Genomic DNA, 16,546 nt, shown 5'->3' with positions numbered 1-16,546 from the left:
TAAAAACCTTCTTTGGTTTTTAACTAAACCAGACCTTCTTCGGTTTTAACTAAAAAAATTAGACAAATGGCTAACTAGAATAACCAATGCAGAGAAGTTGTTAAAGGACCTGATGGAGCTGAAAACCATGGCACGAGAACTACGAGACGAATGCACAAACCTCAGAAGCCGATGCGATCAACTGGAAGAAAGGGTATCAGTGACGGAAGACAAAATGAATGAAATGAAGCAAGAAGAGAAGTTTAGAGAAAAAAGAATAAAAAGAAATGATCAAAGCATCCAAGAAATATGGGACTATGTGAAAAGACCAAATCTACGTCTGATTGGTGTACCTGAAAGTGACGGGGAGAATGGAACCAAGTTGGAAAACACTCTGCGGGATATTATCCAGGAGAACTTCCCCAATCTAGCAAGGCAGGCCAACATTCAGATTCAGGAAATACAGAGAATGCCACACAGATATTCCTCAAGAAGAGCAACTCTAAGACACATAATTGTCAGATTCACCAAAGTTGAAATGAAGGAAAAAATGTGAAGGGCAGCCAGAGAGAAAGGTCAGGTTACCCACAAAGGGAAGCCCATCAGAATAACAGCTGATCTCTCGGCAGAAACTCTACAAGCCAGATGAGAGTGGGGGCCAATATTCAACATGCTTAAAGAAAAGAATTTTCAACCCAGAACTTCATATCCAGCCAAACTAAGCTTCTTAAGGGAAGGAGAAATAAAATACTTTACAGACAAGCAAATGCTGAGAGATTTTGTCACCACCAGGCCTGCCCTAAAAGAGCTCCTAAAGGAAGCACTAAACATGAAAAGGAACAACCGGTACCAGCCACTGCAAAAACATGCCAAATTGTAAAGACCATCGAGGCTAGGAAGAAACTGCATCAACTAACGAGCAAAATAACCAACTAACATCATAATGACAGGATCACATTCACACATAACAATATTAACCTTAAATGTAAATGGGCTAAATGCTCCAATTAAAAGACACAGACTGGCAAATTGGATAAAGAGTCAAGACCCATCAGTGTGCTGTATTCAGGAAACCCATCTCACGTGCAGAGACACACATAGGCTCAAAATAAAGGGATGGAGGAAGATCTACCAAGCAAATGGAAAACAAAAAAAGGCAGGGGTTGCAATCCTAGCCTCTGATAAAACAGACTTTAAACCAACAAAGATCAAAAGAGACAAAGAAGGCCATTACATAATGGTAAAGGGATCAATCCAACAAGAAGAGCTAACTATCCTAAATATATATGGACCCAATACAGGAGCACCCAGATTCATAAAGCAAGTCCTGAGTGACCTACAAAGAGACTTAGACTCCCACACAATAATAATGGTAGACTTTAACACCCCACTGTCAACATTAGACAGGTGAATGAGACAGAAAGTTAACAAGGATACCCAGGAATTGAACTCAGCTCTACACCAAGCAGACCTAATAGACATCTACAGAACTCTCCACCCCAAATCAACAGAATATACATTTTTTTCAGCACCACACCACACCTATTCCAAAACTGACCACATAGTTGGAAGTAAAGCACTCCTCAGCAAATGTAAAAGAACAGAAATTATCACAAACTGTCTCTCAGACCACAGTGCAATCAAACTAGAACTCAGGATTAAGAATCTCACTCAAAACCGCTCAACTACATGGAAACTGAACAACCTGCTCCTGAATGACTACTGGGTACATAACGAAATGAAGGCAGAAATAAAGATGTTCTTTGAAACCAATGAGAAAAAAGACACAACATACCAGAATCTCTGGGACACATTCAAAGCAGTGTGTAGAGGGAAATTTATAGCACGAAATGCCCACAAGAGAAAGCAGGAAAGATCCAAAATTGACACCCTAACATCACAATTAAAAGAACTACAAAAGCAAGAGCAAACACATTCAAAATCTAGCAGAAGGCAAGAAATAACTAAGATCAAAGCAGAACTGAAGGAAATAGAGACACAAAAAACCCTTCAAAAAATCAATGAATCTAGGAGCTGGTTTTTTGAAAAGATCAACAAAATTGATCGCTAGCAAGACTACTAAAGAAGAAAAGAGAGAAGAATCAAATAGATGCAATAAAAAATGACAAAGGGGATATCACCATCTATCCCACAGAAATACAAACTACCATCAGAGAATACTATAAACACCTCTACGCAAATAAACTAGAAAATATAGAAGAAATGGATAAATTCCTAGACACATACACCCTTCCAAGAGTAAACCAGGAAGAAGTTGTATCTCTGAATAGACCAATAACAGGCTCTGAAATTGAGGCAATAATTAATACCTTACCAACCAAAAAAAGTCCAAGACCAGATGAATTCACAGCCGAATTCTACCAGAGGTACAAGGAAGAGCTGGTACCATTCCTTCTGAAACTATTCCAATCAATAGAAAAAGAGAGAATCCTCCCTAACTCATTTTATGAGGCCAGCATCATCCTCATACCAAAGCCTGGCAAAGACACAACAAAAAAAGAGAATTTTAGACCAATATCCTTGAAGAACATTGATGCAAAAATCCTCAATAAAATACTGGCAAACTGAATCCAGCAGCACATCAAAAAGCTTATCCACCATGATCAAGTGGGCTTCATCCCTGGGATGCAAGGCTGGTTCAACATACAAAAATCAATAAATGTAATCCAGCATATAAACAGAACCAAAGACCAGAACCACACGATTATCTCAATAGATGCAGAAAAGGCCTTTGACAAAATTCAACAACCCTTTATGCTAAAAATTCTCAATAAATTAGGTATTGATGGGATGTATCTCAAAATAGTAAGAGTTATCTATGACAAACCCACAGCCAATATCATACTGAATGGGCCAAAACTGGAAGCATTCCCTTTGAAAACTGGCACAAGACAGGAATGCCCTCTCTCACCACTCCTATTCAACATAGTCTTGGAAGTTCTGGCCAGGGCAATCAGGCAGGAGAAGGAAATAAAGGGTATTCAATTAGGAAAAGAGGAAGTCAAATTGTCCCTGTTTGCAGATGACATGATGGTATATCTAGAAAACCCCATTGTCTCAGCCCAAAATCTCCTTAAGCTGATAAGCAACTTCAGCAAAGTCTCAGGATACAAAATCAACGTACAAAAATCACAAGCATTCTTATACACCAATAAAAGACAAACAGAGAGCCAAATCATGAGTGAACTCCCATTCACAATTGCTTCAAAGAGAATAAAATACCTAGGAATCCAACTTACAAGGGATGTGAAGGACCTCTTCAAGGAGAACTACAAACCACTGCTCAAGGAAATAAAAGAGGATACAAACAAATGGAAGAACATTCCATGCTCATGGGTAGGAAGAATCAATATCATGAAAATGGCCATACTGTGCAAGGTAATTTATAGATTCAATGCCATCCCCATCAAGCTACCAATGACTTTCTTCACAGAATTGGAAAAAACTACTTTAAAGTTCATATGGAACCAAAAAAGAGCCAGCATCGCCAAGTCAATCCTAAGGCAAAAGAATAAAGCTGGAGGCATCACGCTACCTGACTTCAAACTATACTACAAGGCTACAGTAACCAAAACAGCATGGTACTGGTACCAAAACAGAGACATAGACCAACGGAACAGAACAGAGCCCTCAGAAATAATGCCGCATATCTACAACTATCTGATCTTTGACAAACCCGAGAAAAACAAGCAATGGGGAAAGGATTCCCTATTTAGTAAATGGTGCTGGGAAAACCGGCTAGCCATATGTAGAAAGCTGAAACTGGATCCCTTCCTTACCCCTTATACAAAAATTAATTCAAGATGGATTAAAGACTTACATGTTAGACCTAATACTGTAAAAACCCTAGAAGAAAACCTGGGCAATACCATTCAGGACACTGGCATGGGCAAGGACTTCATGTCTAAAACACCAAAAGCAATGGCAACAAAAGCCAAAATTGACAAATGAGATCTAATTAAACTAAAGAGCTTCTGCACAGCAAAAGAAACTACCATCAGAGTGAACAGGCAACCTACAAAATGGGAGAAAATTTTTGCAACCTACTCAACTGACAAAGGGCTAATATCCAGAATCTACAATGAACTCCAACAAATTTACAAGAAAAAAACAAACAACCCCATCTACAAGTGGGCGAAGGATAGAAACAGACACTTCTCAAAAGAAGACATTTATGCGGCCAGAAAACACATGAAAAAATGCTCATCATCACTGGCCATCAGAGAAATGCAAATCAAAACCACAATGAGATACCATCTCACACCAGTTAGAATGGCAATCATTAAAAAGTCAGGAAACAACAGGTGCTGGAGAGGATGTGGAGAAACAGGAACACTTTTACAGTGTTGATGGGACTGTAAACTAGTTCAACTATTGTGGAAGTCAGTGTGGCGATTCCTCAGGGATCTAGAACTAGAAATACCATTTGACCCAACCATCCCATTACTGGGTATATACCCAAAGGATTATAAATCATGCTGCTATAAAGACACATGCACACGTTTTTTTTTGGTTTGTTTATTATTAATATACTTCAAGTTTTAGGGTACATGTGCACAATGTGCAGGTTAGTTACATATGTATACATGTGCCATGCTGCTGTGGTGCACCCATTAACTCGTCATTTAGCATTAGGTATATCTGCTAAAGCTATCCCTACCCCCTCCCCCCACCTCACAACAGTCACGAGAGTGTGATGTTCCCCTTCCTGTGTCCATGTGTTCTCATTGTTCAATTCCCACCTATGAGTGAGAATATGCGGTGTTTGGTTTTTTGTTCTTGCGATACTTTACTGAGAATGATGATTTCCAATTTCATCCATGTCCCTACAAAGAACATGAACTCATCATTTTTTATGGCTGCATAGTATTCCATGGTGTATATGTGCCACATTTTCTTAATCCAGTCTATCATTGTTGGACATTTGGGTTGGTTCCAAGTCTTTGCTATTGTGAATAGTGCGACAATAAACATACGTGTGCATGTGTCCTTATAGCAGCATGATTTGTATTCCTCTGGGTATATACCCAGTAATTGGATGGCTGGGTCAAATGGTATTTCTAGTTCTAGATCCCTGAGGAATCGCCACACTGACTTCCACAAGGGTTGAACTAGTTTACAGTCCCACCAACAGTGTAAAAGTGTTCCTATTTCTCCACATCCTCTCCAGCACCTGTTGTTTCCTGACTTTTTAATGATTGCCATTCTAATTGGTGTGAGATGATATCTCATTGTGGTTTTGATTTGCATTTCTCTGATGGCCAGTGATGGTGAGCATTTTTTCATGTGTTTTTTGGCTGCATAAATGTCTTCTTTTGAGAAGTGTCTGTTCATGTCCTTTGCCCACTTTTTGATGGGGTTGTTTGTTTTTTTCTTGTAAATTTGTTTGAGTTCGTTTTAGATTCTGGATATTAGCCCTTTGTCAGATGAGTAGGCTGCGATAATTTTCTCCCATTTTGTAGGTTGCCTGTTCACTCTGATGGTAGTTTCTTTTGCTGTGCGGAAGCTCTTTAGTCTAATTAGATCCCATTTGTCAATTTTGGCTTTTGTTGCCATTGCTTTTGGTGTTTTAGACATGAAGTCCTTGCCCGTGCCTATGTCCTGAATGGTATTGCCTAGGTTTTCTTCTAGGGTTTTTATATTTTTAGGTCTAACTTGTAAGTCTTTAATCCATCTTGAATTAATTTTTGTATAAGGTGTAAGGAAGGGATCCAGTTTCAGCTTTCTACATATGGCTAGCCAGTTTTCCCAGCACCATTTAGTACATAGGGAATCCTTTCCCCATTGCTTGTTTTTCTGAGGTTTGTCAAAGATCAGATAGCTATAGATATGTGGCGTTATTTCTGAGGGCTCTATTCTGTTTCCTTGGTCTATGTCTCTGTTTTGGTACCAGTACCATGCTGTTTTGGTTACTGTAGCCTTGTAGTATAGTTTGAAATCAGGTAGCATGATGCCTCCAGCGTTGTTCTTTTGTCTTAGGATTGACTTGGCGATGCTGGCTCTTTTTTGGTTCCATATGAACTTTAAAGTAGTTTTTTTCAATTCTGTGAAGAAAGTCATTGGTAGCTTGATGGGGATGGCATTGAATCTATAAATTACCTTGGGCAGTATGACCATTTTCACGGTATTGATTCTTCCTACGCATGAGCATGGAATGTTCTTCCATTTGTTTGTATCCTCTTTTATTTCCTTGAGCAGTGGTTTGTAGTTCTCCTTGAAGAGGTCCTTCACATCCCTTGTAAGTTGGATTCCTAGGTATTTTATTCTCTTTGAAGCAATTGTGAATGGGAGTTCACTCATGATTTGGCTCTCTGTTTGTCTGTTATTGGTGTATAAGAGTGCTTCTGATTTTTGCACATTGATTTTGTATCCTGAGATTTTGCTGAAGTTGCTTATCAGCTTAAGGAGATTTTGGGCTGAGATGATTGGGTTTTCTAGATATACAATCATGTCATCTGCAAACAGGGACAATTTGACTTCCTCTTTTCCTAATTGAATACCCTTTATTTCCTTCTCCTGCCTGATTGCCCTGGCCAGAACTTCCAAGACTATATTGAATAGGAGTGGTGAGAGAGGGCATTCCTGTCTTGTGCCAGTTTTCAAAGGGAGTGCTTCCAGTTTTGGCCCATTCAGTATGATATTGGCTGTGGGTTTGTCATAGATAACTCTTACTATTTTGAGATACATCCCATCAATACCTAATTTATTGACAGTTTTTAGCATGAAGGGTTGTTGAATTTTGTCAAAGGCCTTTTCTGCATCTATTGAGATAATCGTGTGGTTTTTGTCTTTGGTTCTGTTTATATGCTGGATTACATTTATTGATTTTTGTATGTTGAACCAGCCTTGCATCCCAGGGATGAAGCCCACTTGATCATGGTGGATAAGCTTTTTGATGTGCTGCTGGATTCGGTTTGCCAGTATTTTATTGAGGATTTTTGCATCAATGTTCTTCAAGGATATTGGTCTAAAATTCTCTTTTTTTGTTGTGTCTTTGCCAGGCTTTGGTATGAGGATGATGCTGGCCTCATAAAATGAGTTAGGGAGGATTCCCTCTTTTTCTATTGATATGAATAGTTTCAGAAGGAATGGTACCAGCTCTTCCTTGTACCTCTGGTAGAATTCAGCGGTGAATCCATCTGGTCCTGAACTCTTTTTGGTTGGTAAGCTATTGATTATTGCCACAATTTCAGAGCCTGTTATTGGTCTATTCAGAGATACAACTTCTTCCTGGTTTACTCTTGGGAGGGTGTCGAGTAATTTATCCATTTTTTCTAGATTTTCTAGTTTATTTGCGTAGAAGTGTTTGTAGTATTCTCTGATGGTAGTTTGTATTTCTGTGGAATTGGTGGTGATATCCCCTTTATCATTTTTTATTGCGTCCCTTTGATTCTTCTCTCTTTTGTTCTTTATTAGTCTTGCTAGCGGTCTATCAATTTTGTTGATCCTTTCAAAAAACCAGCTCCTAGATTCATTAATTTTTTGAAGGGTTTTTTGTGTCTCTATTTCCTTCAGTTCTGCTCTCATCTGAGTTATTTCTTGCCTCTGCTATCTTTTGAATGTGTTTGCTCTTGCTTTTGTAGTTCTTTTAATTGTGATGTTAGGGTGTCAATTTTGGATCTTTCCTGCTTTCTCTTGTGGGCATTTCGTGCTATAAATTTCCCTCTACACACTGCTTTGAATGTGTCCCAGAGATTCTGGTATGTTGTGTCTTTTTTCTCATTGGTTTCAAAGAACATCTTTATTTCTGCCTTCATTTCGTTATGTACCCAGTAGTCATTCAGGAGCAGGTTGTTCAGTTTCCATGTAGTTGAGCGGTTTTGAGTGAGATTCTTAATCCTGAGTTCTAGTTTGATTGCACTGTGGTCTGAGAGACAGTTTGTTATAATTTCTGATCTTTTACATTTGCTGAGGAGTGCTTTGCTTCCAACTATGTGGTCAGTTTTGGAATAGGTGTGGTATGGTGCTGAAAAAAATGTATATTCTGTTGATTTGGGGTGGAGAGTTCTGTAGATGTCTATTAGGTCCGCTTGGTGCAGAGGTGAGTTCAATTCCTGAGTATCCTTGTTAACTTTCTGTCTCATTCATCTGTCTAATGTTGACAGTGGGGTGTTAAAGTCTCCCATTATTATTGTGTGGGAGTCTAAGTCTCTTTGTAGGTCACTCAGGACTTGCTTTATGAATCTGGGTGCTCCTGTATTGGGTCCATATATATTTAGGATAGTTAGCTCTTCTTGTTGAATTGATCCCTTTACCATTATGTAATGGCCTTCTTTGTCTCTTTTGATCTTTGTTGGTTTAAAGTCTGTTTTATCAGAGACTAGGATTGCAACCCCTGCCTTTTTTTGTTTTCCATTTGCTTGGTAGATCTTCCTCCATCCTTTTATTTTGAGCCTGTGTGTCTCTGCATGTGAGATGGGTTTTCTGAATACAGCACACTGATGGGTCTTGACTCTTTATCCAATTTGTCAGTCTGTGTCTTTTAATTGGAGCATTTAGTCCATTTACATTTAAAGTTAATATTGTTATGTGTGAATGTGATCCTGTCATTATGATGTTAGCTGGTTATTTTGCTCGTTAGTTGATGCAGTTTCTTCCTAGCCTCGATGGTCTTTACAATTTGGCATGATTTTGCAGTGGCTGGTACTGTTTGTTCCTTTTCATGTTTAGTGCTTCCTTTAGGAGCTCTTTTAGGGCAGGCCTGGTGGTGACAAAATCTCTCAGCATTTGCTTGTCTGTAAAGTATTTTATTTCTCCTTCACTTATGAAGCTTAGTTTGGCTGGATATGAAATTCTGGGTTGAAAATTCTTTTCTTTAAGCATGTTGAGTATTGGCCCCCACTCTCTTCTGGCTTGTAGGGTTTCTGCTGAGAGATCCACTGTTAGTCTGATGGGCTTCCCTTTGAGGGTAACCCGACCTTTCTCTCTGGCTGCCCTTCACATTTTTTCCTTCGTTTCAACTTTGGTGAATCTGACAATTATGTGTCTTGGAGTTGCTCTTCTCAAGGAGTATCTTTGTGGCATTCTCTGTATTTCCTGAATCTGAATGTTGGCCTGCCTTGCTAGATTGGGGAAGTTCTCCTGGATAATATCCCGCAGAGTGTTTTCCAACTTGGTTCCATTCTCCCCGTCACTTTCAGGTACACCAATCAGACGTAGATTTGGTCTTTTCACATAGTCCCATATTTCTTGGAAGCTTTGATCATTTCTTTTTATTCTTTTTTCTCTAAACTTCTCTTCTTGCTTCATTTCATTCATTTTGTCTTCCGTCACTGATACCCTTTCTTCCAGTTGATCGCATCGGCTTCTGAGGTTTGTGCATTCGTCTCGTAGTTCTCGTGCCATGGTTTTAAGCTCCATCAGGTCCTTTAACAACTTCTCTGCATTGGTTATTCTAGTTAGCCATTTGTCTAATTTTTTTAGTTAAAACCGAAGAAGGTCTGGTTTAGTTAAAAACCAAAGAAGGTTTTTAACTTCTTTGCCATTGGTTCGAACTTCCTTCTTTAGCTCAGAGTAGTTTGATCTTCTGAAGCCTTCTTCTTTCAACTCATCAAAGTCATTCTCCATCCAGCTTTGTTCCGTTGCTGGTGAGGAGCTGCGTTCCTTTGGAGGAGGAGAGGCGCTCTGATTTTTAGAGTGTCCAGTTTTTCTGCTCTGTTTTTTCCCCATCTTTGTGGTTTTACCTACCTTTGGTCTTTGATGTTGGTGACGTACAGATGGGTTTTTAGTGTGGATGTCCTTTCTGTTTGTTAGTTTTCCTTCTAACAGACAGGACCCTCAGCTGCAGGTCTGTTGGAGTTTGCTGGAGGTCCACTCCAGACCCTGTTTGCCTGGGTACCAGTAGCAGTGGCTGCAGAATAGCAGATTCTTGTGAACCGCGAATGCTGCTGTCTGATAGTTCCTCTGGAAATTTTGTCTCAGAGGAGTACTCGGCCGTGTGAGGTGTCAGTCCGTCCCTACTGGGGGGTGCCTCCCAGTTAGGCCTCGGAGGTTAGGGGTCAGGGCCCACTTGAGGAGGCAGTCTGCCCGTTCTCAGATCTCCAGCTGCATGCTGGGAGAACCACTGCTCTTTTCAAAGCTGTCAGACAGGGACATTTAAGTCTGCAGAGGTTACTGCTGTCTTTTTGTTTGTCTGTACCCTGCCCCCAGAGGTGGAGCCTACAGAGGCAGGCTGGCCTCCTTGAGCTGTGGTGGGCTCCACCGATTCGAGCTTCCAGGCTGCTTTGTTTACCTAAGCAAGCCTGGGCAATGGTGGGTGCCCCTCCCCCAGCCTCACTGCCACCTTGCAGTTTGATCTCAGACTGCTGTGCTAGCAATCAGTGAGACTCCGTGGGCGTAGCACCCTCCAAGCCAGGTGCGGGATATAATCTCCTGGTGTGCCATATTTTAAGCCCGTTGGAAAAGCGTAGTATTGGGGTGGGAGTGACCTGATTTTCCAGGTGCCGTCTGTCACCCCTTTCTTTGACTAGGAAAGGGAACTCCCTGACCCCTTGCACTTCCCGAGTGATGCAATGCCTCACCCTGCTTTGGCTCACGCACGGTGTGCTGCACCCACTGTCCTGTGCCCACTGTCTGGCACTCCCTAGTGAGATGAACCCAGTACTTCAGATGGAAATGCAGAAATCACCGTTCTTCTGCATCGCTCACGCTGGGAGCTGTAGACCTGAGTTGTTCCTATTTGGCCATCTTGGCTCGAGACCGCACGCGTTTGTTTATTGCGGCGCTATTCACAATAGCAAAGACTTGGAACCAACCCAAATGTCCAACAATCATAGACTGGATTAAGAAAATGTGGCACATATACACCATGGAATACTATGCAGCCATAAAAAATGATGAGTTCATGTCCTTTGTTGGGACATGGATGAAATTGGATATCATCATTCTCAGTAAACTATCGCAAGGACAAAAAAAACAAACACCGCATGTTCTCACTCATAGGTGGGAATTGAACAATAAGAACACATGGACACAGGAAGGGGAACATCACACACCAGGGCCTGTTGTGGGGTGGGGGGAGGGGGGAGGGATAGAATTAGTAGATATACCTAATGCTAAATGATGAGTTAATGGGTGCAGCACACTAACATGGCACATGTATACATATGTAACAAACCTGCACTTTGTGCACATGTACCCTAAAACTTAAAGTATGATAATAATAAAATTTAAAAACAAAACAAAACAAAAACCCCAAATTAAAAACAAAAAAGGAGCAACATTATTGATAAGACTAGGGAGAGTTGTGGGGAAAGAAGGTAGATTTAGAGGGACTTTAGTCACTGTAACATGTGATGAATGCTTTAGGAATTTGTTAGTGTTGTGAAGCCTTGTGGAGAGAGAATAGCTGCCTTTCTGATTGAGCTTCATGTATAAAAGAAAGCAGAACTGCTTATTCTGTGATATCCTAGAGCAACATTTCATAGAGCTCATCTGTCATGCACGTTTTTTTCCTCTTGTATGCGACACCTGTTACCATTCTATGAAACAAATGCTGAGAAATACCAGTTCTTTAATTTTTTTTTTTCAATTTTATTTTAAAGACAGAGTCTTGCTCTGTCACCCAGGCTGGAGTGCAGTGGCACCATCATGTTTCACTGCAGTCTTTAGCTCCTGGGCTCAAGCAGTCCTCTTGCCTGGGTCTCTTATGTAGCTAGCACTACAGGCATGTGCCACCACACCTGGCTAATTAAAAAAAAATTTTTTTATAAAGACAGCATCTGCGTATGTTGTCCATGCTGGTCTCAAACTCCTGGCCTCAAGCGATTCTCCCAAAGCACTGAATTACAGATGTGAGCTACCACATCCAGCCAAAGAAACATCAGTTCTGTATAGAGTATTATATTTTCAGGGGACAGAGATTAGTGGGGATGTGGAGTGGGTTGATACTATAGAAGCAGATTTTTGATTCAGCCTAATAAAGAAAAACTTTGTGATTTAGAAAAAGATTGCTGGTGATTGAGGTGAAAGTATTGCCTCAGAGTTTTCAGCAGCCCACCTTTCTCCCTGTTATCCAACTTCAGTGATTAGTGGTTAAAGCAGGAAGAATCATTCTAATTTTTATGTAGTATACTCCTCCAGAAACAAATTATGATAAGATCTTGTTTGGCTTTATGTATATTCAGTGTAGGAACTGATTTATATATAATAGAGTTAGGGAAAATTGAAAGTGGGGGAAATTTGGAACATTTGGGAATCATTAATATTTTCATGTTTTTTAAAACTAGATTCACCTGGTAACTGAAGAGGAGGTATCAGCTAATATGTATGCAATACATCAGGTAAATTTGCTTAAAAATTACTATCACTTAGATCAAAGTGTAGACATTGTCCCCAAAAAGCAAAATGTTGACTAGTTCCCCTCCTCTTTTTTTTTTAAACAACTTTTAAATTAAGGTAAAATTTATATACAATTAAATTCACTTAGTTTACAATAGTATAGGCTTTGATAAACATATTTTTGATAAATGTAGGACTGTGTGGACACCACAAACATCAATCATAAAGAACAGTTTCCTCCCCTCTCCAAATTTTCCTGTGCCCATTCCCATCCCTCACCCCTGGCAACCCCTGATCGGTTTTCTGTCACTGTGATTTTGCCTTTGAAATAATGTCATATAAATGGAATACTACAGTATATGGCCTTTTGTGTCTGGCATCTTTCACTTAGCATAGTGAATTTCAATTCATTCATATTGTGTATATTTGATTTTTTTACCTTCTTCCTTTCTTGACTACCTTTTGGTACTGTTCAAGAAAACTGTCTAGAAGACACCAGCAAAGGAAGAATACCCCACAAAATGCAGTGTTTACTCACAAGCAGCTAAGAAAATAAGCATTGAATATGTTGCTATGTGTTTGCTTTCTTGTTTTGGAAGAAATAAGAAAATTTAAAATTGTCCACCAAAATACCGGTAATGTGATTGAGCAGTAGAGGTTACTCTTTGTGTTACAGAAAGTACATGCTTTATTTTATAGAGATTAAGGCTTTATTTTATAGAGATTAAGTCTTTATCAGCTAATTAAATGTACCTAAACTTCTTAAATAGTGGATTGTTTAATAATATGTGATTTGAGTTGGTTACCTTAGTTATTGTGAGTCCTTGATTTTAGTTAGCTATTTTCTTTGGCAGCATAAAAATATCATAGCATATTATTTAAAACATGTTTTAGGCTGATTGCAATGTTTATATTCTGAGACTATTTTTACAAATCCAGGTCCCAGTCATAAAAGTACATTAAAAATATGATCATGTATCTTTTTGAAGGCTATTTTCATATTTTTTCCCTCTTTTCTTTCACAGGTGGTTCTTCCAATACTTGGTTACAATATTCAGTACCCAAAGAACAAAGTAGGGCAGTGGTACCATGACATACTTAGCAGTGATGGACTACAGACATGTAGGTTTAAAGTACCTACTCTGAAACTGAATGTACCAGGTTGCTATAGACAGATTTTGAAACATCCCCGTAATCTCTCATACCAACTAATGGAAGATCATGACATTGATGTCAAAATGAAAGGTTCCCACATTGATGAAACAGCTTTGTCTCTTTTGATCTCTTTTGATCTTGATGCTTCATGCTATGCTACCGTTTGTCTGAAGGAAATAATGAAGCATGACGTTTAAAACTGATACCCTTGGTATAACCATATATATGTCACTCTTTGAAGGAAAGGGGGCTAAAATGTCTTAAGCACCTTCCATGTGTTAGGAGCTTCATAATTGTTATCTCTTTTAATTTTCACAGCATCCTGAGAAGTTAAGATTTGATACTGTAATTTTATAGAGGACATGTAAGTGTCAGGGGTCATGTGACCCCAAAGCCTGTTTTTTTTTTCTATTATATATTTCAGTGACCTTTATTCTGTGTCATAAAGTTACAGTCTTTTAAAACCATTAGGAATATATATAATACTGCAAGATAACGTTTAAGAAAAAAAGTTGTGAATATTCATATCCTCCAGCTCCTTGCTTAGAACACTGGTAAAATTAGGTCACAGTGAAGCAAATGTTGGAGAGAAAGATAGATGAAGCATTTTGCTAATTATTATTGTCCTCCTTTCCTATTTTTGAAATTATTGATCAGAACAATATACAAGGGAAATGCTATACCTCTGTTTGTGATAGGTACCCCGGAGTAGTTATTACCTCTTTGTGAGACAAATAACCTTTGATGAAGATTGAAATACAATTTCTCATCCAATTTTTATATCTTGGCATACGCTGACCCTCTTGACCGTTCGTAATTTTTTCATATTATCTAAAACAGGTGTTAGAGTCAGACAGATTCATTCTTAGATTCTAGCTCTGACACTTACTAGTGATTTTGAGTATGTTGTTGATTTTTGTGTGTGTGGTTACTGATAGAATCAAGACAATTACAACTTCATAAATGACAAATAATAGGATTATCTCCATATTTTCCATTGCTGGAGGAATAAAACATTGTGCCCATTTGAAAATTTTGGTTTTTGTTGGTTTAACTATCCCACATTATAAATCATCCTTCACCATTTTATATCAGTTAAATGTGGAGGTGGGTGGGGGAGGAATGACTGACATGTAGACATGTATTGATTTAGGAAAATCTGAGCATTTCTTTCATTGTTGGGAAGATATAATGATGAAATTTAAAAAGCAGTATGGAGCATTATATATCAGTAATGTGATATATATATACTTTAGCCAGTTTAACCATTTTGGGAAATGTTAGCATAAGGAAATAAAATCCAAAAGAAGGAAGAGAAGCTATATGCAATGCAAAATTTGCTTATTGCAATATTTTCATATACAATTAAAGACACTAAAAACAGTTTTCAAAGTCCAGCATTACGTAACTAAAGTAAGTAAAATGATATGTATCAACTTGATGGTAAAATATGTAGTTATTTAAAAAAGCAATGAACAATTTAGTTTCATGAGAAAATGTTGCCCCCTAAAAGTAGAACACATATATTACAACTGCAATAATACTCTGAATTCATCTTTCACAAATAAGAGACATGTTAGCATAGTGATTAAAAGCACAGATATTGGAGACAAACTAACCCAGTTTGAACCCGAGCACTGCCACGTATAGCACTGAAGCCTTGGGAAAGTTATTTAAACTCATGGGCTTCAGTTTCAACATCTGTAAAATGGGCATGTGAACATTGCCTACCTCATAGGATTACTGTGAGAATTTTCTAAGTTAATATATGTAAAGCAGTTTTAAAAAGTGCCTGGCACTTAGTTATTGTTAAATAAGTGTCTGCAGATGCAAGTTTGGAAGAGAAAAGCAAATAAATGAAAATGCCTTCCTGTTAAGATGATGGAGTATTTGGATTTTTTTTAATACTAAAAAGTTTTTTTTGTTATATGTTTTGGCAATAAATAATTCTCAATACACAAAATTGGATATTGTAGTACCATTGATTTTCTTTGGATTACTGCCATCATTTTAATGTTATATTAAGAATGAAGTGATGCTCTATTAGGTACTAAAAAAAATTTAGAAAAAATGTTTTATTTATATGATAAATCATATCCTATAAATGTAATCATAAAATGAGTTATATACATTATTAAATCCTAGTTTTTAGAAGTTTTGAATAGCAATCAGAAAATAGGAAAGCATGAAAATGTATCATTGATTTTACTTTCTTTGCCTACAGATGGCACTATAATTTTAGACATTTATTTATTTATTTAGTAAATACTTCAGCACTGTATAAAGGATCACTAAGTTTATTTCATCACCATAAAATGTATTGAGATATCATTCATGTGGAATATTATTTTATATGCCAATAAGACGCCATGTTAAATTTTTTTTGTTTAAGGATTTTTATTATTAATAGTATGCTTTGGACCAACTGATGACTAGTCACTTAGGTTTTTGCAGTTTTGCTGGGGCATTTCAGACCTTCATAAGCATGATCTTTGGATTAGTTTTTTTTTTTCTTCACGTCATTATTAGGAGATAATTTATTTTTAAAGTGTCATCTTAAACTGCAAGGATGTCCGTTAAACATCACATGCTAATTAAACATGCCGAAGGAGAAGCTATGTCATCAAAATGCCCACTTAACCTACTCAAACATCTCAAACCCACCCTTTGCTGACCTTCTATAGCCCCATTTCCAAAGTTTTGCTTTATTTTTATTTTTTCTTCCAACTTTTATTTTAGGTTTGGGGGTACATGTGCAGGTTTGTTACATGGGTAAACTGCATTTTGTGGGAGTTTGGCATACAAATTATTTAATCACCCAGATAATGAGCATAGTACCTGATAGGTTGTTTTTCTATCCTCATCTTTCTCCCACCCTCCACCCTCAAGTAGGCCCTGGTGCCTATTGTTCCCTTCTTAGAGTCCAAGTGTACTCAAAGTTCAGCTCCCACTTATGAGTCAGAACATTTGGTATTTGATTTTCTGTTCCTGCATTAATTTGCTTACAATAATGGCCTCCAGCTACATCCATGTTGCTGGAAAGACATTATTTTGTTCTTTTTTATGACTGTGTAGTATTATCTGGTATATATGTACTATATTTTCTTTATCC

At 38.2% G+C, this 16,546-nt stretch overlaps 1 protein-coding gene across 5 annotated transcripts in view; it reads left to right on the top strand.

Annotated features, from left to right (window-relative positions):
• PUS7L (pseudouridine synthase 7 like) overlaps positions 1 to 14,467 on the top strand; it is a 42,473-nt gene extending 28,006 nt beyond the window's left edge. For all 5 annotated transcript variants that reach the window (XM_054443967.2, XM_054443964.2, XM_054443969.2 and 2 more), the window contains 2 exons: positions 12,228 to 12,281; positions 13,305 to 14,467. In XM_054443967.2, coding sequence (XP_054299942.1) covers positions 12,228 to 12,281; positions 13,305 to 13,631 — 381 coding nt within the window. In that variant the 3' untranslated portion in view covers positions 13,632 to 14,467. The remainder of the gene's footprint in view (positions 1 to 12,227; positions 12,282 to 13,304) is intronic.
• Positions 14,468 to 16,546: the final 2,079 nt, after the last annotated feature.

The sequence above is a fragment of the Pongo pygmaeus genome, chromosome 10, assembly GCF_028885625.2.
Source record: "Pongo pygmaeus isolate AG05252 chromosome 10, NHGRI_mPonPyg2-v2.0_pri, whole genome shotgun sequence".
Lineage (NCBI taxonomy): Eukaryota > Metazoa > Chordata > Mammalia > Primates > Hominidae > Pongo > Pongo pygmaeus.
The sequence above is the reverse complement of the archived record's forward strand: the minus strand, read 5'-3'. Positions and strand labels throughout refer to the sequence as shown.